At 38.7% G+C, this 20,680-nt stretch overlaps 1 protein-coding gene across 2 annotated transcripts in view; it reads left to right on the forward strand.

Moving 5' to 3' along the window:
- The window catches only part of eys (eyes shut homolog), a 167,693-nt gene extending 147,077 nt beyond the window's left edge, over positions 1–20,616 (forward strand). For both annotated transcript variants that reach the window (XM_005915494.3, XM_005915497.2), the window contains exons 43-50: positions 3,850–4,022; positions 10,059–10,241; positions 12,631–12,797; positions 13,758–13,902; positions 15,879–16,053; positions 16,306–16,478; positions 16,600–16,761; positions 18,660–20,616. In XM_005915494.3, the coding sequence (XP_005915556.1) occupies positions 3,850–4,022; positions 10,059–10,241; positions 12,631–12,797; positions 13,758–13,902; positions 15,879–16,053; positions 16,306–16,478; positions 16,600–16,761; positions 18,660–19,852 (2,371 nt within the window). In that variant the 3' untranslated portion in view covers positions 19,853–20,616. The remainder of the gene's footprint in view (positions 1–3,849; positions 4,023–10,058; positions 10,242–12,630; positions 12,798–13,757; positions 13,903–15,878; positions 16,054–16,305; positions 16,479–16,599; positions 16,762–18,659) is intronic.
- Positions 20,617–20,680: the final 64 nt, after the last annotated feature.

Genomic DNA, 20,680 nt, shown 5'->3' on the forward strand with positions numbered 1-20,680 from the left:
GGGTATGTATTTAGTGTATGAAAAGATGACATGTTTGAAATATTTTGTAATGAAAAGAATCCCAGAGGTACTGTACTGAACCTTGCTGTGTAACTAACATTTTATCATGGGAAATATATCCAGCCGGTGCCATGCAGCTCTTTACACAAACGTCCTTTTAGTGCAAAGTAAATGTTCATATCAGACATGAGGAGCAAATAAAAACTGTGTGAAAACTACGCTGCATACAGTTACTCTACCGTCAACTTAAATGCAATTATTGTCTGTTTGAGGTTAAGATTCAAGACAGAAAACACTGTGAAATCTGTACAGCAGCATAGATTTTTTTTTAAATTATTATTTCTTTCATGCACATTTATGCATGCGTGTGTGCTCCAGATGATCATTAATTATCATTTTTGCTTGTTTCAGATATTTTTCTGTGAGTAATACTTCAAATAAAACGTTCGCTTTTTCTTTCTTTAGTGTTCTCCTAAACACTGTATGTTCAGTGAGTTCTTGTTTCCTGTTGCAGTGTCACAGAGCAGCAACAAAACGCTCAAGTTTTTGTCCGTTATCGGTCCACTGTGTGTCGTGGACAAAGATAATACACAAGTTTATCACTCTCAGCTCTTACTACACACAGTTTGTTTAAATCACAGCATCTCTGACACGAATGGTAAATATAAACCTCGGTGTTACTGCTGATCAGATTGGCTGTTTGTCAGTGTAACGGGCCCGGGGTTGATGTGACTTTTATTCACTTATCATTTGAAATATGGGTTTGCATTCGATTTGTCCATAAACTGTGTCATTCTGGGCCTCCCGCTTTATCAGTGCAGCATGGGTCTAAATGCAAACACAGTCTTTGTGCAGTGTAGCTCCTCTCGTATGAGGTGCACTCTCCACACTCCTTTTCTGTGTTTTTATTAAACATTGGAAATTTCTTGCTGGTTAAGGAGTTGGTAAGTTTGCAAAAATGCAGCGATGTCAAGAATAGCTAATTCATGAGACATCACAGCAGTGCGTTCGGTTTTATTAGAGGACAATGTTCCACAAAAATTCTAAGGCTAAAGAGTTTTGCAGTATAAAATAAGACTTGAATAGATATGCTGGCATATTTCAAAAGTGAGAAGTTTGAATGTGAACATACTTCCAAAAGTGTTACTGAAAAGCACAGTTTTCTGCAGAGTGCAATGTGTTCTAGGTTGGACCATACAAATATTGTCTGATCCCTTGAGAAAAGTTCCTTCATGCTTTATACTGCCTTTCTATATGGATTTATTTCAAGTCTCATCTTTGTATGCATTTCTATGGCAGTATGTTTCAAAAGGCTCTGTGATGGAGACTTAACAAACATCACCCTTCTCCACCGGCAAGGAAAAGTTTGCAAGGTTGCCTGGAAGAGGTCAGAAAAATATCGAACAGCCTCCCGCTCGCTCAGAAGTCTGAGAATGTCAGGTCAAAGCCGTGTGTAAATTCCACTTCATCACTTGGCGTATAATGGAATTCAAGTTACAGATTAATTGAGTGAGGGAACAGACGCTTTCAGATAATTTTCCCACCCACTAACAAACAGAGCATGTGTAGTATACGTCTGTCCAACTGGCTCTTTACATTCTGGAAAGCAAATGGTCTTTCAATCTATAAATGCTTTCATCCAGAGAGCTGAGGACTTCAGCCTTACTGTAGAAGTGTATTTGCATACAAACAAGCACTTAAAAACAAGCCCTCTGTAAATAACTTACTGAAATCTGAGAAATACATGTGGCTGCACATCTTATTGTTCTAGCTGACAGGAATATCATAAGCTAACCGGTCAATTATTCATCATTTTATCTGGTACTCATTAGATTAAAAATGTATGTCTTCTTTAATTATTTATCCAGCGTGTGTGCTGCAGCGGTAAGGATTCGATTGGCTGGAGATATGGCGTTATGCATTTGTGATTAACATATTCAAATTTATCTGCAAACATTACTACAATTTAGTAATCAGGGTGATTGCCTGTGGCAAATTAGAATAACCTTTTGTCACCCCACACATCAAGTTTGTGATTAGGCCAATTAAAACTCGAGTGTTGCTGCTCTATCTACACTTTACTTTTTTGGAGACAGAAATATCTGCAGCCTGTTTTTGCACAAGTCATTTAACCATTCAAGCTTAATGATGTATCTTCCCTCCATTTACATGGAGTTTGGTAGGTTAAGTCTTTTTTCCTTTACTGCTTTTGAGGATCAAAATTGATCGATAGTGAAGGTAAACTTAGGTCGGGCAGAATTTCACGCGCAACTGATCCTTCTGTTAATTGTAAGCCGCGTTCAGTGATGGAGAATCGCTGCTTACCTACAGATGGCAGCTAATTGTTTTGTGGTCTGTGTTTTATGAGAAAAGAGAAAGTTAAATATTAAATGTATTCTCGGTTAAGCCGCAAAACCCATGTTTGGACAAAAGGTTAAAATATATTTTGGCAGTAAATGAAGCAATTGTAATATTATTATATTTAATAGTATATTTGCTATGTGGTAAATCATACATTCTTTCAAAGAAAAATATGTTTAATATATGCATCAAATAGCTGTAGGCCAATATTTATCATTTGTGCAGATATGATTGACATGTAGAAGTACATTTAATAATGAATATTTCAATAATTATTTAAAAAAAAAACATTTTTAAAAGTCCAGCTCAAAAAAATAGTAGTTAACAGTTCTACGAGTATATGCATAGCCACCTGTGGTGTGGCCCCTGGCTCCGCCCCTATTGTTCAACTGTCCAATTATCCTTTTTCTGTCCTCACTTTTCCTGTGCAGAGGTCTGGATTGTTGAATCGGTGTCTTTCCCTGCGAAAACATCACGACAAACATGTCCACATATAGTCTCACTTACGTGTAATTTAGTCTCAGATTTTCTGTGGGAGAAATCTGGCGCTTCTGGAGGAAAACCCACACAATTTGTCTGCCACCAACATTTAAACACTGACACTAAGTGACGATGCAAGGGACAAATTAGCAGGATTCAAAGCATTGAATCAAAACAGCTGCAGCAGGAGGTGCAGTGGCATTTAATATTTCATTCTTCCTCTTGCAGGTTGTCAAAGCCTATAAAAAATAACACCGCCTGTTCTGTTCACTACATGACATTTTTCCATCTTTCAGTATTGCTTTAAAACCATTTTTCACAGTTGTCAGTGACACTGGACAGCTGTGCATCACGATACCTTAAACTAGCTTGGAATCAAGCAGCCTGCTAATAACCATCAATTCAAGCATTTTCCCTTTGTGTTTCCATATAGTCATATCAAACAGTTCTCAACTTTGATGACAGAACGTAAATATTTCATTTCTAGAAGCCATTTTCTCAAGGAGCAAAATATATTCTGCAGCACTGCTCAAAACACATTATTAATTTATAGATTTGAAACCCCACCAATGCTTCCTCTGTCTGATTTTATACCTTTCAGAGTTGTGCACATCTTCGAGCATCCTATAAAGTCCCTGTCTGGATATCACTTTGCATGCTAGGTCACCCTCTGCTTCTTGCCAAGAGAGAAAGTACACAATTTAATGGTGGAAATTAGACAGAAAAATCTGGTTTTAGGTTTTTTGACATGCCAAAAAATTCTGTTTTGTTTTGTTTTTGGTTAGCGTACATGTGATGTTGTACGCTAATGATGCTGGCTTCCTGCAGCTACTTCTATGATTCACACATCCAAACCTTTGGGATTTATATTTTTCTCCACCACTGTCACTAAGTGTATAGCCGACATCTCATGGATTGCATACTCTTTTGAAATTATGCATTTCAGTGTGCGTAGTTTCAGCTTCACTCCACTTCTTATATGTTGTACGTGGTTGTCTGTACATTTAGTGATGCTGAGGACTGGTTCTGCGAGTGCCCCCCATTATACACCGGACGGCTGTGCCAGATCACCTCCTGTGAGCGCAACCCCTGCAGTCACGGAGCCACATGCATCCCGAAGTCACCATTAGAGGCCGTTTGTCTGTGTCCCTATGGAAGACAGGGTCTGCTGTGTGACCAAAGTAAGTGATTCACAGAGCAGCTACACACGGAACAATGCAGGGCAGATGTAGCAGCTTCATTAAGAGAGTGATCTGCAGACATGTAGTGAATTAGAGCCTTGAGCATTTGGTAGAATCAGCGTCTGTTGTTAAATAAAACGATTAATGAAATTAAATTTTGCTGAAAAAGCAAAAAAATCTTCCTCCATCCATGGAGTCAGATAATCAGGACAAAAGTTGTGGCTACTTGTTTGAATATTTTAGCCTATTTCAAGTTTATAAGATCTTATTTCCCAACAGCTGTCGTTTCAGCACTGTCTCACATATATATTTTTTTCTTATGTCAGGCTGCTCCTCTGCATTAGTAGTGTTTTAAATGTAAGGGTTATAAGCAGTTTACTACAATAACTTTTGTGTTTGGTACTATTTGCAAATGTTGCTGACACTTAATTGAGAACTATCATGCAAATTTCTAACTTCCTATTTTTATTCTTAGACTATACTAGAGTAGCTTTGTATGATTCAGCGATCAAAACAATCCTTATAGCGACACAAATATATACAAATGTTTACTTAAATCTTTTAACAAGAGGTGCTGAAGGTTCTGCAGTGTCTTTTAAATTGACATGGCAGATTTATTAACTTCTCGTTAGTGATCATTCATGATTGACTACAAGTCAGATTTGTTTGAGAGCACTCACTGAAATACTCAAAATAATGTGAAAATTCAAGAACTTACTGAAGATCTAAGGAGAATTGTAGATTTACAAAAGCTGGGAAGGTCTCTTGGAGCCATTTCTGGAATGCAAATTCAAATATCATCACTTCAAACAATTGTACAAGTTATTCACATGTGTTGATGCTTTGCCAATGTTTGGAAGAAGAGCCAGATTGTCACCTTAAAATGAGAGAAATTTGATTAGGATGTTCAGGAACAACTCAGGAATCAACTGGAAACTCCTGGAACACCAGTGTCACTGTCCACAGTGAACTAAGTTTTAAATCACCATTGACTCAAAGCAAGAAAGAAGCTGCTGCTCCAAAATCGAAAAGCCACATGCTTTCTGGACAAAGGTTTTATGATCTGATGAGACAAAGATTGTTTGGAGAAGTAAAGGTGATGCATTCAAACCTAAGAATACTGTACCGGCTGTCAAGCATGGTTGTGGTAGCATCATGCGCCGGGGCTATTTTGCTGCCTATGGTTCTGGGACATTGCACAAATTCTTCAACTTCACCTCAGATCAACAAATAGACAGTTGACAAAGTTGGATGTTCCAACAGAACAATGATCACAAACACACATCAAAACTGTTTTTTGAATAGATAAATCAGGCTAACATTAACCTCACTCCTAGTGAAAATTTCTGGACAACCCTTAAAAAGCCAGGTCTGTGCCAGGAAACCAAACTATTTAAATGAACTCCACCAATTCTGCCAAGAAGAGTGGTTAAATATCCAGGCAGTCTTGTGCCAGAAGCTATCAAATGTTTCTGGTTAAGATGCAGCTTGCTGAGGAACATTGAACCACATATTAGTGGTGTTGTATGTATATATTTAAGTTTAATCTTGTATGTTTTAGAGAAAATCCTACATAAATTCAAACTTGTGCACCCAATTCTTTCTTTTTTACATTCATTAAAGATGTAAACTCTACCCACAATCCTAAATTGAAAGAGCAACGTCTCTGATTGGTGGCGGTCGCTGTTATGTTGGAGGTGTTTAAATCCACAAAGGTTACTTAGTGTAGGTCACGTAGCATTGTGCCATATCAATAACTAAGTTATTCTTTACTACAGATGTGCAACACAAACTACAAATTATATTCAGTTATCACTGGCTACCAAGTTGTGATTCATGAGTCTTTAGCCAATGAGCATGCAGTGACATACCACTAAATCCTTAATTTTGAAATATAGCATGATGGATTTACAAATGATACTTAACATATCCCAGAATGAATGACTAAACCTATAAACTGAGTAAACTGCATCCTTGTCTTTCACTGTCCATGACAGCTAACGTGGTTTAAAAATGTTTTTGATTTCAGTCAAATGTTTTAGAAAAATGAGATACCTAGAAATGATTAAATAGATTTTTTTTTTATACAATTATCTTTCTATTCTATGATGGTTTCTGTATTACTTTATGTGTGTGTTTTCCAAAAAGTAATGCCATAAAGAAGAGGGCTTCACAGGTCATGGTTCTCAGAAACAAAAGGTTTTGCTTGACTAAACTGGCTGTGGTGGCAGCAGGGTGCTTGGCATATAAGTCGCTCAGCCATGCCACAGCCCCTGTCAGAATCTCAGCACCCACATGCCAAACACAGAAATTTAACCTTCCAGTTTCACACTAAGTATATGGCTGACATTTGAATTTTAATCCTGATAACATCAGACAAGATCAGAGACAAACTGATCACTCCTAAGGTCTCCTGCCTTCCAGGACTACTTGCTACTTTGGAGCTTGTTTCCTAACGTGGTGCCCTTAGCAAAATACCAGCCGTGATAGCACGGCAGCAGGGCCGTCTTTTATTTATTTTTGTCCTTCTATTGTGTCTATTAGGACAGATGAAACAGTAACAATATGGTTTGTATTTGTTTTCTTAATGTCATATTTTCAGTTCTTTGGTTCAGTTCTCATCAGGTGGTCTGAACAACCAGGAAATGGAGGAAAGGCAAGACTAGGAAGCAAAGCTGAAATGCCTCCAGAATCAAGTTCATGAAACATTCATGCGTATTGAAGATGCCTTCACTCAGAAATATTAATGTTGTACCTTTGTACACAAGTTGGAATACCTCCTGTTAAAGATTCATGATTGGAATTGATAGAAATAAAACATGGAAAATGATGTACTGCATTTTCAGTATATGATACTGTCAGTATAGCACATGTTCTTACAGATACAGATTTATATATTTTACTCCACACTTAGCTATAGTGTGTGTCTTACACGAGTCTTGTCTGGTAATTATACAGCTAAATGCTGTTTCATCTTTATAATTTTATGTGTCAAATTGGTGAAATGACATATTTTGTTATGTTTGAACTGTGCCAAAAAAGGGGGAAAAAACGATTTCATGACATTTTAGTGTTACTTTCGTCTTCTTGACTCTTTCTGGAAGTTCACTTCTAGTTCACGGACACTTCCTGGGGTTTTTTTGCACACACAGCTCTGACTACAGATGTTCAGGGCATGTGCAGGTCATGGACCTTTCAGATTTAGTCCATGTTTCTTATTTCAGCTTGGATTATCAGCCTTTTGGGGGATCATTATCCTGTTGTCAGGTTTTTGTTGTTTTTTTAAGTTGTTGTTTTTTTCTCTTTTTTTTGCTTTCATGCAATGCTTGAAATGATTTTTTTCTATTCATTTAAAATTTGGGTGCCACACAACCCTAAAGCAGTGCATTTCCAGTGCGACGTCTTATCAAATTGGGTTCAGTTTTCTTCAACCATACAATACTATTGGTATTATATGGTTTTAGGAGCCAGGTTTTAACTTTAGCTTTTGACAGTTTCCAGCAAACCTTAGTTGAATACTTTTTGGGATGGTGACACAGGTAAGGTTGTTCCATGCATACCCTGTTTATCAACACACTGCACGCCATCAGCTAACCCATCCCATGGATCTGCTTTGTCTTTCAGCATAGCAAATTGCACAGCTTTATCAGAAAGTTTTCTTGCTCTTCCAGATCTTGTCTTGACTTCCACATCTTCCATCCTTTGCCACTTCTTAATGACATTTCATAGAGTAGAAATTGCAAGCTTGAAGCGCCGTGATATCTTTTTATAGCCTTTCCCTCCTTTGTAGGCATCAATTAGCTTCATTTTCAGATCTCAGTACTTGCTTAGAGGAGCTCATGGTTTTTGAGTGCTACCATCAGCTCTAGCAGTCATCAGCTGACAATTATAAATTCTTCACCTGCCATGCAAGTCTTAATGAATCAAATAAGGCCAAATAAATTCAAAAAGTTCTAAGACTTTACATGTTGCAGAGTTCAACAACTTTGTTTAACCTTCACGAGTTATTTTAATGTCTTTTTTTTGCATATAATCAATCTTAAAGAGCTTCACTCTTTGAACAATGTGCTACATTATTGTCGATTAGCAATTTAGTTTAGCAGTGGTGTAAGTTTTTCTAAGCCTTTCATTCTATAGAAACTGAGAAGGTGTTGTTTGCCCAGCATTTATTTATCAATATTTTTTTTCCAGCTGAGCTGCATACTGTATACATGCAGTTTTATGTCTGAATTCATTTCACGATCCAGAGCTGCACGTCACTCTGTTTTTCCTCTGCAGCTCCTGTGCACAGTATTACACAAACACACAGCAAAGTTGAAATGCTATGTAATATTATTCGACAGGATGTGGTGTTATAATCCACAGATGGATGCACTTTGTGAAGGCAGTCCATAAGCTTCTTTGTTAATAATATGTTCCATAACCACCAGTTCCACTCAAAAAGTATGTACAAGAGTTAGTTAAAGGAAACTATAAATGGGAACTGTATGCCAATATACTATTAATGTAGTAGTAACTGCTTAATGAGTAACAGGAAAACATAAGATGTACAGTAATGTGCAAAGGTCTCTAACAACCAGCTCTTATTTCTTTATATTTTGCTATGAAAATGGGAAGTTATGTCCACTGTTCTTCTAACACAACCTGAGCTCTCTTAGAGAAGCTTTCTTGTCATTTTTTAAGCTTCGTGAAGACCAATCAGAGCTCTTCTCTGGGTGTTGGATGCCTTTTTGTTTCATCTAATTTAAGGTGATTGCACACTGCTTTAATAATGCTGAGATCTAGGCTCTGGACCTTCATAACATATCAAATATGTGGCGTTCTTTAAATTAGCTCTGTTTTATGTCTCTTGGATGACACAAAATTAACAACATATGCAAAATAAAAGAAACTTTGGTGCATTAGATCTATACAGTAAGGAACATTTAGTCTCGAAAGATAAGATGCTCAGTAATTAAAAAGGAGCTGTTTAATTAAAGATATACAACATCATGAAATATTCACCACTTACACAAAGAACAATTTTCAAAAGCAATGGCACAAATGTTAAGTCAGTCAAAGTATGGAAATACATTTTCATGATAAATTTTGGTCAATGGCTGTATTTACAGGGATAAACTATTTCACATAGAAACACAGCAGTTCATTTAAAACATATATATTTTGAGGGTGCTGATGTGGAAAGAAAAAGAGAGTTTAGTTGTTATTATAGGGGGAAAGCATCATGTTTAATATCAAATCAACAACAGCACGGTTTAAAAATAGGTGATGGCTCTATAACATGGTGGCCACTACACTACAAGAAGCAATAGACAAACACAACCAGCTCTAGCAGACTGGAGATGATAACAGAAGCATTTGCGGGTTTATTAATAATTTAGCAGCCAAACAGAGCTGAGGGCAGTCGCGGAGGGGTGCTCTGAAGCCCTCTAAGCCATCTCCTGGGGCTGAAGAAGAATATGCAAGGTGTTTGAGTGAAGAAGAGCAGTTTTGTGTTTGAATCCACACTGCAACAACAACCACGTAGCGGCATGTAGTTTTCAATAAGCATGGGCAAATTCACATTGAGTCCCCTGTGTAAAATCAAGTGGATGGGTATGCTGAAATGGAGTACAAGCAGGATCATTACTGAATCAACGATGCGTTCAGAATAAGTAAACTTGAGACTGTTATTGAATATCGTTGGGGTTATTGCAATACCCTTGTGAACAAAGGGTACGATGCTAAGCTTGCTTGGCAGAATCCTTCCTAAACAGCTACTAATGAAAACAGAATAGGATGAGAAAAGGTGGTAGTATTTGAAAACAGGTCATCATGCTTGAGCAACGGATTAGGAAACGTTTCACCAACTCCTGGTCTGTATTGTGTGGCAATAGTGCCATCTTTTGGTAGGCTCTGAGGTGAATGATGAATCAGACTTCTTACTTTGAACAAAATGAACACACATGCACCGCAGAGCCTGCAGCAGCTAATCCATAAGCATGTACAGTACAAATGTGAGCTTTCGAGCGTGTTCTGAATGTGTTTGATTTGCAGCCGTCAATATCACTCGTCCCAGATTCAGTGGAAGTGATGAGTTTGGTTACACCTCCTTCGTGGCTTATTCCTCCATCCCGAGCCTCAGTATCTTCTACGAATTCAAGCTGAAGTTTACGCTTGCGGACGGTTCCTCTGCCGTCAAAGACAACCTTATGCTGTTTGCTGGACGTAAAGGACAAGGTGAGCACAATCCTGACACTTGGATAGCAATTTACATTATCTATGAGCTCCAATGAAAAAACAATTTGAGAAGTTTGCTTTGTTGGTTTTAGTTTCCAAACTGATTTGAGGATTTTGAAAGAAACACTAGTGCAATTTAGTGTCACCTGCTGTGTATGATAATGGCTGTCTAATGGAGTTCCACAAGTCTTTGAGATCCTCCGTTCCCTAAGGATTTTTCTTTCTTATGAGATTTTCAGGAATTAATGAGTTCAACACTTTGTTGATTTCTAAACGCTTGTTGTTTTTTACTTTTAAAAGAAGCATTCCTCGGCTAAAATCAACACGTGAACCGAGCTTCTTAAAATAATTAAACAGCTAATTAAATTAGATGGACTATTAGGTGTAAATGTGCACTGTTTTGGGGTCAGCAGGGTCTCCTTTCTGTGGAGCCAGATTTGGAAGCTATGCCTTTGTTCTCAGCATATTTCATTAAAGTAATAATAAAAAAATAATGATGGTAATGAAATAGAAACACTAGATCATGGGTCTTGTGCACTTGTTTCTTTTAAGAGCCATCAAGGTGGAGGCACAAAAAATAAGAGTAATATGAATGATGAAAGACTCAAACAACTGAAGAGCATTCTTGAAATGTTACAAATTCAAAGGTGCAATATATTTTTGAGGCCAAGCAGTAAAACTGCGTAGCCATCAAACACCATCATCTTCTCCTGCCCTTCTTACTTCTTCTTCCAGAACCTTCGGCAGCAGGTTTCATGTCTGCAGCTTGAGTACTTTGTTTGTCACCAGGCAGTTAGAAGTAAATTTATATGCATACGTCTCCAAACATTTCCCCACTTGTCAAAAACTTGCTGCCATTTTGAGGAAGAACAAATCAACTGTGTCAATGAAGAATAGGGGGCACTGCAATCATTAAAAATGTGTTTGCCTGTGTCCCTAAATTCTCTGAGAGATCATACCAAAGTTGAAGTCGACCTAAGCTGCGTTGATTAATTGACTTGGCATATGAAATTTTAACAAAATGTTAAAAGAGAGTATTTGAAAAGCCAGGCCATCCTTTTTCATATCTTATGGATACACATCTGCATCTGTAACCACCAACAAATGGCCGTCTAGATCATTTTATATAAGGAGTAGTATTAAATAAGTTTGCTTTTTTTTTGTAGAACTGCTTCCCTGAGCCATTAAACAGAATGAAAGATGAAAGCAATATTGGATATAACAAATGTATCATCCTTTGTCAGTCCACTATCTGATTAACTGCTTTGGGCGTGCTTCTTTCACACAGCCATTAACGTCCATTAAAAATCTCAAAATCCAAGTTTTAACAAGCCCAGTTTATATTTTCAAACTTACTACTAAATATCATTAAACAAGATCTGGTTGGCTTGATTAAACTCATCTGTCTTTTATATCATTTCCAACATCAAAGTTTACATTTTCCTGAAAATATAACGTTTGCAATGATCCCTATTACTGCACCGCTGGGCCTGTTGTTCATTATAGTCAACACTGGAGAAACTACTCCAGCTCTGCCGGACTTCATATTGAAAATACTCTTTTTAAAAATCATTCGACATATTTTATTCATAGATAAATCAGTTAAGACCCACAGCTACTTTAAATTTCTCACCATAAATATCATCCTCACTGCCTGGTGGAAAGCAGAAACGACACACTTGACCTCAGACTATCTCCGTCTTCTCGTGCAACTATCTGTCATAACCTTACGTTTAAAATCAATGACGAATTTCGCTGCATTGAGAGACGTAAAAAAGCCCGGAGCACCTTTTTATTTGCAGTTCTCTCATGAACCGAGACCCTCTTAGAAAAACTTTTAACTTACCCTATAAATCTAATCGCCAGGACAAACAGTGGAATGAGACCACTAAAAAAAATTATTTTCAAGACTTCCACAACTTCATCCTTTTATGTTTACTGAAACTGTGTTCATTTTGACTCCAAGAATTACTTTCCAGACATCTGACTTGAATATAGATCAATCAGAGATAGATTGGCTAACTTTCTGCAACATCCTCCTTATCATACAACTCAAACATTCAGCTAATCCATTATAGGTCTCACACAGACAACAGATCATCACTCACAAGTTGTACTGAAAGAGCTTCACAAACAACAAAGCCTTTACACATCGTCCCACCTCAATAGAAAACTACTTTATGACTCCACAGCAGCTGGACTCTTTTGTTTGGAGGTCATGGAATAGCTGTTCTTCAGTTCTCGCTCTATTAAGATAAAATTATCCATTTAGGAAAACCATTGTGTTTAGTCAAAGTATGTAAATGTATTAATGAAAGTGGAGCACTTTATTTTGCCTGTGTATTTTGAGTGTACTGTGTTGGAGGGTAACTTTCTTCATATTTTGTAGGCAATGATGGGGACGACTTCCTTGTTTTGGGATTAAAAAGCGGAAGACTTGTACACAGATTCAACCTCGGATCGGGGATAGCAACCATCGTTAGTGATCGACTGAACCATCAGATCAACATCCACACCGTCACGTTTGGAAGGTCTAAGAAAACAGGATGGCTGAAGGTGATTTGAAGATGACTGTGTCCCTTTTGGTAACTGTACATGTCTAGTGTGCTTACTGTATAGAGACATTCAAATTAAATCATGTAACCATTTCAATAAAATAGAGCGTCCCAGCCTAGAGGTACATGATCATTTAGTGCCAGGGTAAGTTTGAGGAGCTCACAAGATATTTAAAGAATCAAAACAACACCAAGATACACAAAGTTCTAAATATTTTTCTTTTGAAATACTGATTGCTTCATTCGGTCTTTTGGTCCTTCCAATTAAGAAATTAGAAAAATAAATCGCTTAATGGGACTCTGCTAAAGTCAATTCTATTTCATTCATTTTTAATTTTGTAGATCAGACTTATCTTTATCTGCTGTTTGTACACATTAGGTTTCTCGAACATCTGAATAGATAATGCAAAGAGTATTAAAAGTGGATGCAAAGATTAACTGAGGGATTGAATGTATAATAAACTTACTGGAAGAAGGGATTTACAGTAACTGTGATAAACCACTCAGTGAGCCCTGTTTTTACTGTGCACGTATTCACATAAAAACGTAAGTTTTTATCTTGCCTTGTTTTCATAGTGAGGGCTGATAAATGTTGCCATACAGACGTGAAAAACATCAGTTTTTTTTGTACCGACAGATAATTTTAGTCCAATGATCAGGGTAAGAGTGATTTTTATATATATTTTTGCACCTATCTGAATGCTGTGGGAAAATCCGCATGCTGCAGGATAGATACTATCGAGACGGCGAGGGCTGAGATCCCTGGCGACTTGCCTCAAAGGAGGCGGTTTCAGGGATGTATAGTCTGCTCCCTAATAAGTAGACATACGCTGAATCAGTCAGTTACGAATCCCAGGTCACAGATTTTTATTGCAGAGTTAGCAGATTATTATAGAAAGTGTGCTCCCTCACTGACAGTGAGCCGTCTTGAATATTGACATTTCTACTACGTGTGTTTCAGGTTGACGGCCAACGTAACAGGACAGGATTGTCTCCAGGACCTCTGGTGGGCCTCAATGTTTTCAACCAGCTCTTTGTAGGTGGATATAATGAGTACACCCCTGAACTACTGCCACTTGGCTCCAGGTTCCGTCATGGCTTTCAGGGTAAGACTGCTACGGCTTTATTAGAACGCAGCGTTGCTATCTGGAATAAGAGCACTGTGGCTTGGAGTTTCTCCCAGGATCTCTGTCTTTTTGTAAGCAGAGGGGAAGGTGTGTAATGAAAAGGGAGTTACAGGCTCAGACTGTGTATGAGGCCGGAACAAAGCTTTGAGGTTGATTGTATCTGCGCCCTGTAATTGCTTTGCACCCAATACAGTGTGTTGTGTGTAAATCCATTCCTCTGCTGATAAGTCACTTGAACAAGGGTGCTATCCAAATAATCTTTGTCATCATCAACATCATTTATGCTTTCTCTCAGGTGACCTCATGTAGGAATGCTTTTTGCAGAGCATTCATATTGCCTGCTAATGTGCAGAGCTGTGACGCAAAATTGCCATGACCATAACGATGACAACAGCTATGAATATCATCACGACCATATTCAGCAGTCTCTGCACTACAGCAGTGAACCTTGTTATTATAAAATGTCATGGCAGATCCATTTGGGGTGAACAAAAGCTTTTTATTTTTAAGGACTTGAGCGATTTTTTGTGTTTGCCTATTCATCATCATCTGATTCATTTTTCTACTTGGCAAATAAGCCTTCAAAAATCAAATCAGCTGCGATAAAGCATCAGTTTGCCCATGCGGTATTAGGCTATCACAGTTCCCTGTAATGGTAAGCACTACCGGAGACAGGCAACACTGGTGGAACCATAACCTTTCTACTCAGGATGTAATGAGAACTCATGAGAGCCTAATCAGATCTGTGTGACCTTCATCGAGCCCTAATCATGATGGCTGGCAGTGAACACACTGATAATGCACTTCACTCCCAGTTATCAAAAGATCCACACTCCCCTGTGGAAAGAAGGAAGAAGAGGCTGTGTGGGTAAAAAAAAAAAAAAAAAAAATCAGTCATTTTAAGCTGTTGATCAAATATACAGAAATGGGGATGTTTATCGAGCCTGGCGTTTGAAAACTCTGATTTCATACCGCTTTGATGCTGAAATGTTTTTTATTAGATTTCCTAAAAGATTTTGAGCTTAATTACCTTTCATTCTTGGACTTGCAAAGATCAGGGACATTAGAAAATGTTGTTTTAAAATCATTTTCCGGTTTTGTAAATCAAATGTTTCCCGAAAAAAGAACTTTGCCGCACACACGGGAAGGCTCGCTCGACTTCAGACCTCAGCTTTCGAGGTTCTTTTACAAGAAGCGATGCGCGCACAGCTGAAACAAAAATAATTATCTCGCCTAATCTTCCTTATGAATCTGCTTCGCTTTTTGATGGTCTGTGTTTGCGGCACCACAACCATCACTCGAGTCTGCCAAGCAGACAGCATCATGCCATGAATATTCATGAATGAGCATGACATTTCCCCTGCATCCTGTTTATGCCAGTGACTAATGCAGCAGAGAGAAGGGAGTCTGCATGTGCAGATGACTACGAGGGCTGTGTTCAGGCCTTATATTTATAGAAGGCCTTGTGCTTTGCAGGTGCAGGCCAAAACAAATATTGTCTTGATAAAACTGAATTATGAAACCAATAAGCAAATACGACGAGAGAGAGGCGTGATGGCGTGATTTCATGGTGGGAAAACATTGGACTCGAGTCCTTCCAACTCGGGCATCTTGGATGCGAACTAGACAAACTGCAATCTGAGAGTTAACATCTAATAAAGTTTTGTGGGTTTAAGTGTATGTCTCCCAGCGTGAAACCTTCACATGATGAAATAAACACCCATCAAAGAAACTCATTTCAAACCGTGCACGCATTGTCAGACGTGTTTTCGTTTGTGTTGGGCAGATTTTAGTATGCATACCTTTTGATCTCCGTACAAAGACAGTAAAGCGTGTTGCGTTTCATCTTATAATTTCCTATTAGGGAAAGACCGGAGAAGGAAACTGAAGATGAAATGAAATGCACCTCTGACTTGTGCGCAGGTTATCTCACGATGCATTTGTTCTTTTCAAAGGGTGCATTTTTGATGTGCACTTTCGCACAAGGAGAGACGGAAAGTTCCAAGCGCCGGGACAACCTGCGGGTCATCCAGCCTTTGGGCGCAGCGTGGGTCAGTGTGGCGTCACCCCTTGCGTTCACGTTAAGTGCAGGAACGGCGGGACGTGCGTGGATTCCGGCTCATCTGTGTAGTAAGTGCAAATTAAACTCTACGTGGGCTCATTTTCCAATTGTTTCTAATGAGTCTCCTCATGAATAACGCATGTAGGTGTTATTAATTAGCACAATACAGTAAACAACGCTGTGCTTTATGTATATTTCCATATGCATTGTGACTATGCTTTAGTAACAAACAGAAAACCGGTTTCGCTGTGTGAATGCTGCAGAAGGGGAAGACAGTGTTTACAAGCTTTAACACAGTGTTTGACTGTGCCCGTCTGCAGTTGCCAGTGCCCATTTGGATGGAAGGGAGCGCTCTGTTCCGAGACCGTGTCAGTGTGTGATGTCGAGCACAGCCCCCCTCCTTTGTGCGCCCACGGCTCCACCTGCATCCCTCTGCCGAATGGATATACCTGCCAGTGCCCCCTGGGAACAGCAGGAGTCTACTGTGAGAAAGGTTGCCTCACTGAAGCTGTGACCCTCACCTGCATCTGTTATATTTTTATTATTATTCATATTTTTAATTAAGGCCTTTGCTATTAAATTCTTTAACTGCTAAATTGTTTTTTTCTGTTCAGCTGTGACCATCAGTGATCCATTCTTCAGCGCTAACCTCTCCTCCTGGATGTCATTCCCACCTATGAGTATAAGACACAGGACTGATTTGCAAGTGCAGTTCCAGCCGTTATCACCTGATGGCATCCTCGTCTACATTGCGCAACATCTCAGTGCCAGAGCTGGTGAGGACAATTAATATTTAGGGAAGCTTTGCTTTTATTAACACTGTGTTAATTAATATGATTGCTGTAACATATTAGGCCATTTGCTCTTTTACCCCTCTATGCCCTGCCTCCACAGCACTCATTACACATACCAATTGCTATGTGTAGCTAGTAGTTCATGCCCAATAAAATTAGCATTCAAATTTAAATATGGTGAATATAATTTCAGTGTTAAGTATACTTATTACATATTCTTATTTGTTTTCCTTAAGCCTGACATTAAAAATGTAGAACACGGTGCTTTGGTCCTATTTCTTAAATTATAATGTCAAATCCTCTCGTTGTCGACTGTGTATATCAGTATTCTGCTGAGTGTCATATGATTGACAACAAAATTCAGACCAACTTAGGTAAAATTGAAACTTTTTATCTAAATATTGGAGTTATTAATCATGACATAAATGGTATTTTAAATTCATCAATGAGTTTATTTATGGCAATCAATCCATGCTGCTCTGACAAGTTGGGAGAGAATAAAATAAATATGTCTTTAGTTCAACCACTTACAACCCACAGACATATTCACCTGTGAGAGGGCCTTGAAATATTGAGACACAAAGAGAATGCATCCTTTATTTTTTATATACAGTTAGGTCTATAGGTTTTTTCATCTAATTTCATCATTGTACAGCACCACAGGTGACTTTAAATCATTGACAATGTTATTGAAGTCTCTCTGCCTTCACTTTTGTCTGCAGTAACTGAAAAGCATGCTTTATTGGACTGAGATCAGGTGAAGAATATTCCATTTCTTTGGCTTCAGAAACTCTTTGGTTGCTTTTGCTGCGTGATTTGGCTCATTATCCATTTGTGAAGCAGATCAGTTTCCAGCATCTGACTGAATCTGAGCAGAGAGCGTAGCCTTGTGCACTCCAGAATTCATCTCGCTACTTCTATCAGCAGTCACATCATTAATAAACACCAGTGACGCCCTCAGCCATACGTGCCCATGCCATAAAATTGCCTCCATCGTGTTTGACAGATAATGTGGTGTGCTTCGGATCATGAGGTGCGCCTTTTCCTCTCCATGGTTTTTTGTTGCCTCTCATGTTGGTACAAGTTAATCTTGGTTTCATCTGCCCAAAGAATTTGGGGGGGGGGGGCTGTGCAGGCTCTTGTAGATGTTTTCTGGCAAAGTCTTATCTGGCTTTCCAGTTCTGGCTTTCACTGGTTTGCACTTTGTTCTAAATTCTCTGCATTTCGATTCGTGAAGGCGTCTCTTGATTGCAGATCTTGATCATTTTAAGCCTGCTTTCTCAGGAGTGTTCTCAACGTGGTTCGATATTGTGAAGGTATTTTTCTTAACCATTCACTTTAGTGCATTTGCTCTTTTAGTAATATAGTAATAATACATCAAAACTGGTGAGATTTGATTTGGCCACAAGCTTTTGCTCTTTCTCTGGTGGGTTTATTTCTCCTTCTCCTTCCATTAACATCTCTTGGGATCTTCTGTTCAGTTCCAAAGAAAAGCCACCAAATAAAGTTTCAAAATCTTGAATCAACTCCAGATCTTTTATGTATTTGTCACAGAACAATAATTTTGTCCAATTACTTTTCAAAATAAAGTAGAGGGCACCTTTGAATTAAAGCTGAACCTTTGTATTTCAATTTAGAATACACTGTAGTGTAGAGAAAAAAAATACTACAAAAATAAAAATTTAAAAAGTCACTGGTCAAAAAATTGTGGGCCTAACTGCATCTGTGTCTAATGTTTAGTTTTTAAAAAATCAATAATAATGCCCTTAGTTAAAAGACAGTACTGTGCACATCTAATATTAATACTAATCTTTATTACGTTAAAAGTAGAAGAAATTACTTTTTTCAAACAAGTTACTCATAAATTGTTTTTTCCACAGGAGACTTCTTCTGCCTCTCACTGGCATCCGGGTTTGTCCAGCTGCGATACAATCTTGGGGACGGCACCCACATCCTGCAGTCCTCTGAACAAGTGGACTTAAGCGGCAGGACCTGGCTCACGGTTAAGGCTGGCCGAACTGGTAACCGAGGCTTCCTCAGTCTGGATAACAAGGAAGTTAGAGAAAATGTGACTGAAGGCATGGCCACACTCGATGTTGCTACTGACGTCTTCGTCGGAGGCGTGTCGACTCTGAGCTTTGTCTCCACGGATGCAACTGAAGGGGATCCTGTGAGCTTCACTGGTGGCCTGCGAGAGTTAACACTCAATGATCGAGAGTTTGAGTTAACAGAGAGGGGAGCTTTAAGTGGGGCCAACATAGGTGACTGGGATGGGACAGCCTGCGGGTACAAGGTGTGCCAGAATGGAGGTCACTGCAGGGCAACAAGTAGTGACTCTTTCACTTGTGTATGTCCACCATTATGGACCGGTTCTGTGTGTAACCAGTCTGTGAGCTGTGTAAACAACGTCTGCAAACATGGTTCCTTATGCGTGGCATCTAGTGTCACCTCGTATCACTGCATTTGCCCCTTAGGGTGGACCGGGAGGTACTGTGACAAGGAAATGTCCACAGGCACTCTGAAGTTTGTTGGAAACTCTTTTGTTAAATACTGGGACTCTAAATACAACACAAGAAACTTAAAATACACACAGGTTTCTTTCAGCTTTCTCACAGTCTCCAATGACAGTCTGATCATGTGGATGGGAAAGGCTGAACACGAAGATGATGACCACCTTGCAGTTGGACTTGAAGGGGGCTATCTTAAAATAACAGTCAATCTTGGAGAAAGACTTTCCTTCCCATTGGTTTTCAGAAATCTCACTCTCTGCTGTAACAAATGGCACAATGTCTCTATATCTCTAAATAGCACTGTTATTCAAGTGTTACTGAACAGCCAGGAGATCCTCTCTGAAAATGTAGATCCATTTGAGCGATATGTAGCCTTAAACTACGGGGGGCAGTTTTACTTTGGAGGGTTTGAACTGTACAGAAACATATCAGTTGTAACCTTGGAAATGTTTTCAAATGGCTTTGCGGGGAATCTTAGAAATGTCTGTTTGTTTGGAGATACCAAGCAAGGGCTGTTTCTTAAAAAAAGTGAAGGTTTTAATATCTTTGATGGAAACGAGTAAGTGAAACTGCAAGTTCTGGTCTTTACAACAGTAGGAAATTTACCTTTTAAGGTAGTTGATATTGTGTTTTCTAGTATTTAGTCATGTGAAAATCCAAGTGCACTTTTACCGTCTTCATGTTCTTCATACAGACCAAGGTGGAGATTTTTGGCTGTAATGCACAGTAGCACATTTGCTAAAAACCAAACAGCATATCAACACAGATGATTCCAACCAAGTGTCAAGCACAGTGGCGGAGGGGTGACGACTGGGACTTGGACATCTAATCAGAGTCGTTCATGAACTCCTCTGTACATTTAACTAAAGATTGTCCAAAATTGTGTCATGCAACAGGACAATGATCCCAAGTGCAGCAGCAAATCTACAACAGAATCAATCACCTCAACCTGACTGAAATGTTGTGGTGGAAACTTAAGAGCTGTGCAAAAACAAATACCCTCAAAACTCAAAGAGATGAAGGAATGCTGTAAAGGATGGGCCATAATTCTTTCATACTGATGTGAGATACTGATAGTCATACAGAGTAGTTATTTAAAGTTACTTAAAGACTGCCACTAACGGTAGTCCTCCAAGTACTGAATCGTGGAGTGCACTTAGTTTTTCACAGGACTGCATATAGTCCTGTTTTTTAAATTGAAAATTGAATTGTACTACTTGTTTCTTCAACACTTTACATACCAGTTCTGAGTTGCACTTAAAATTCAGTTTGATGAAACATATACATTTAAAGTGTTAAAGGACAAATTAAACTCTCTGATTCCTTGGCTGACTTTTCTGATTTAGATCACTTTCCAAACAAAAGGTAAAACTTAACATGACACCCATCTA

The sequence above is a fragment of the Haplochromis burtoni genome, unplaced genomic scaffold (genome assembly GCF_018398535.1).
Source record: "Haplochromis burtoni strain Fernald_Lab_line unplaced genomic scaffold, NCSU_Asbu1 Contig_12, whole genome shotgun sequence".
Lineage (NCBI taxonomy): Eukaryota > Metazoa > Chordata > Actinopteri > Cichliformes > Cichlidae > Haplochromis > Haplochromis burtoni.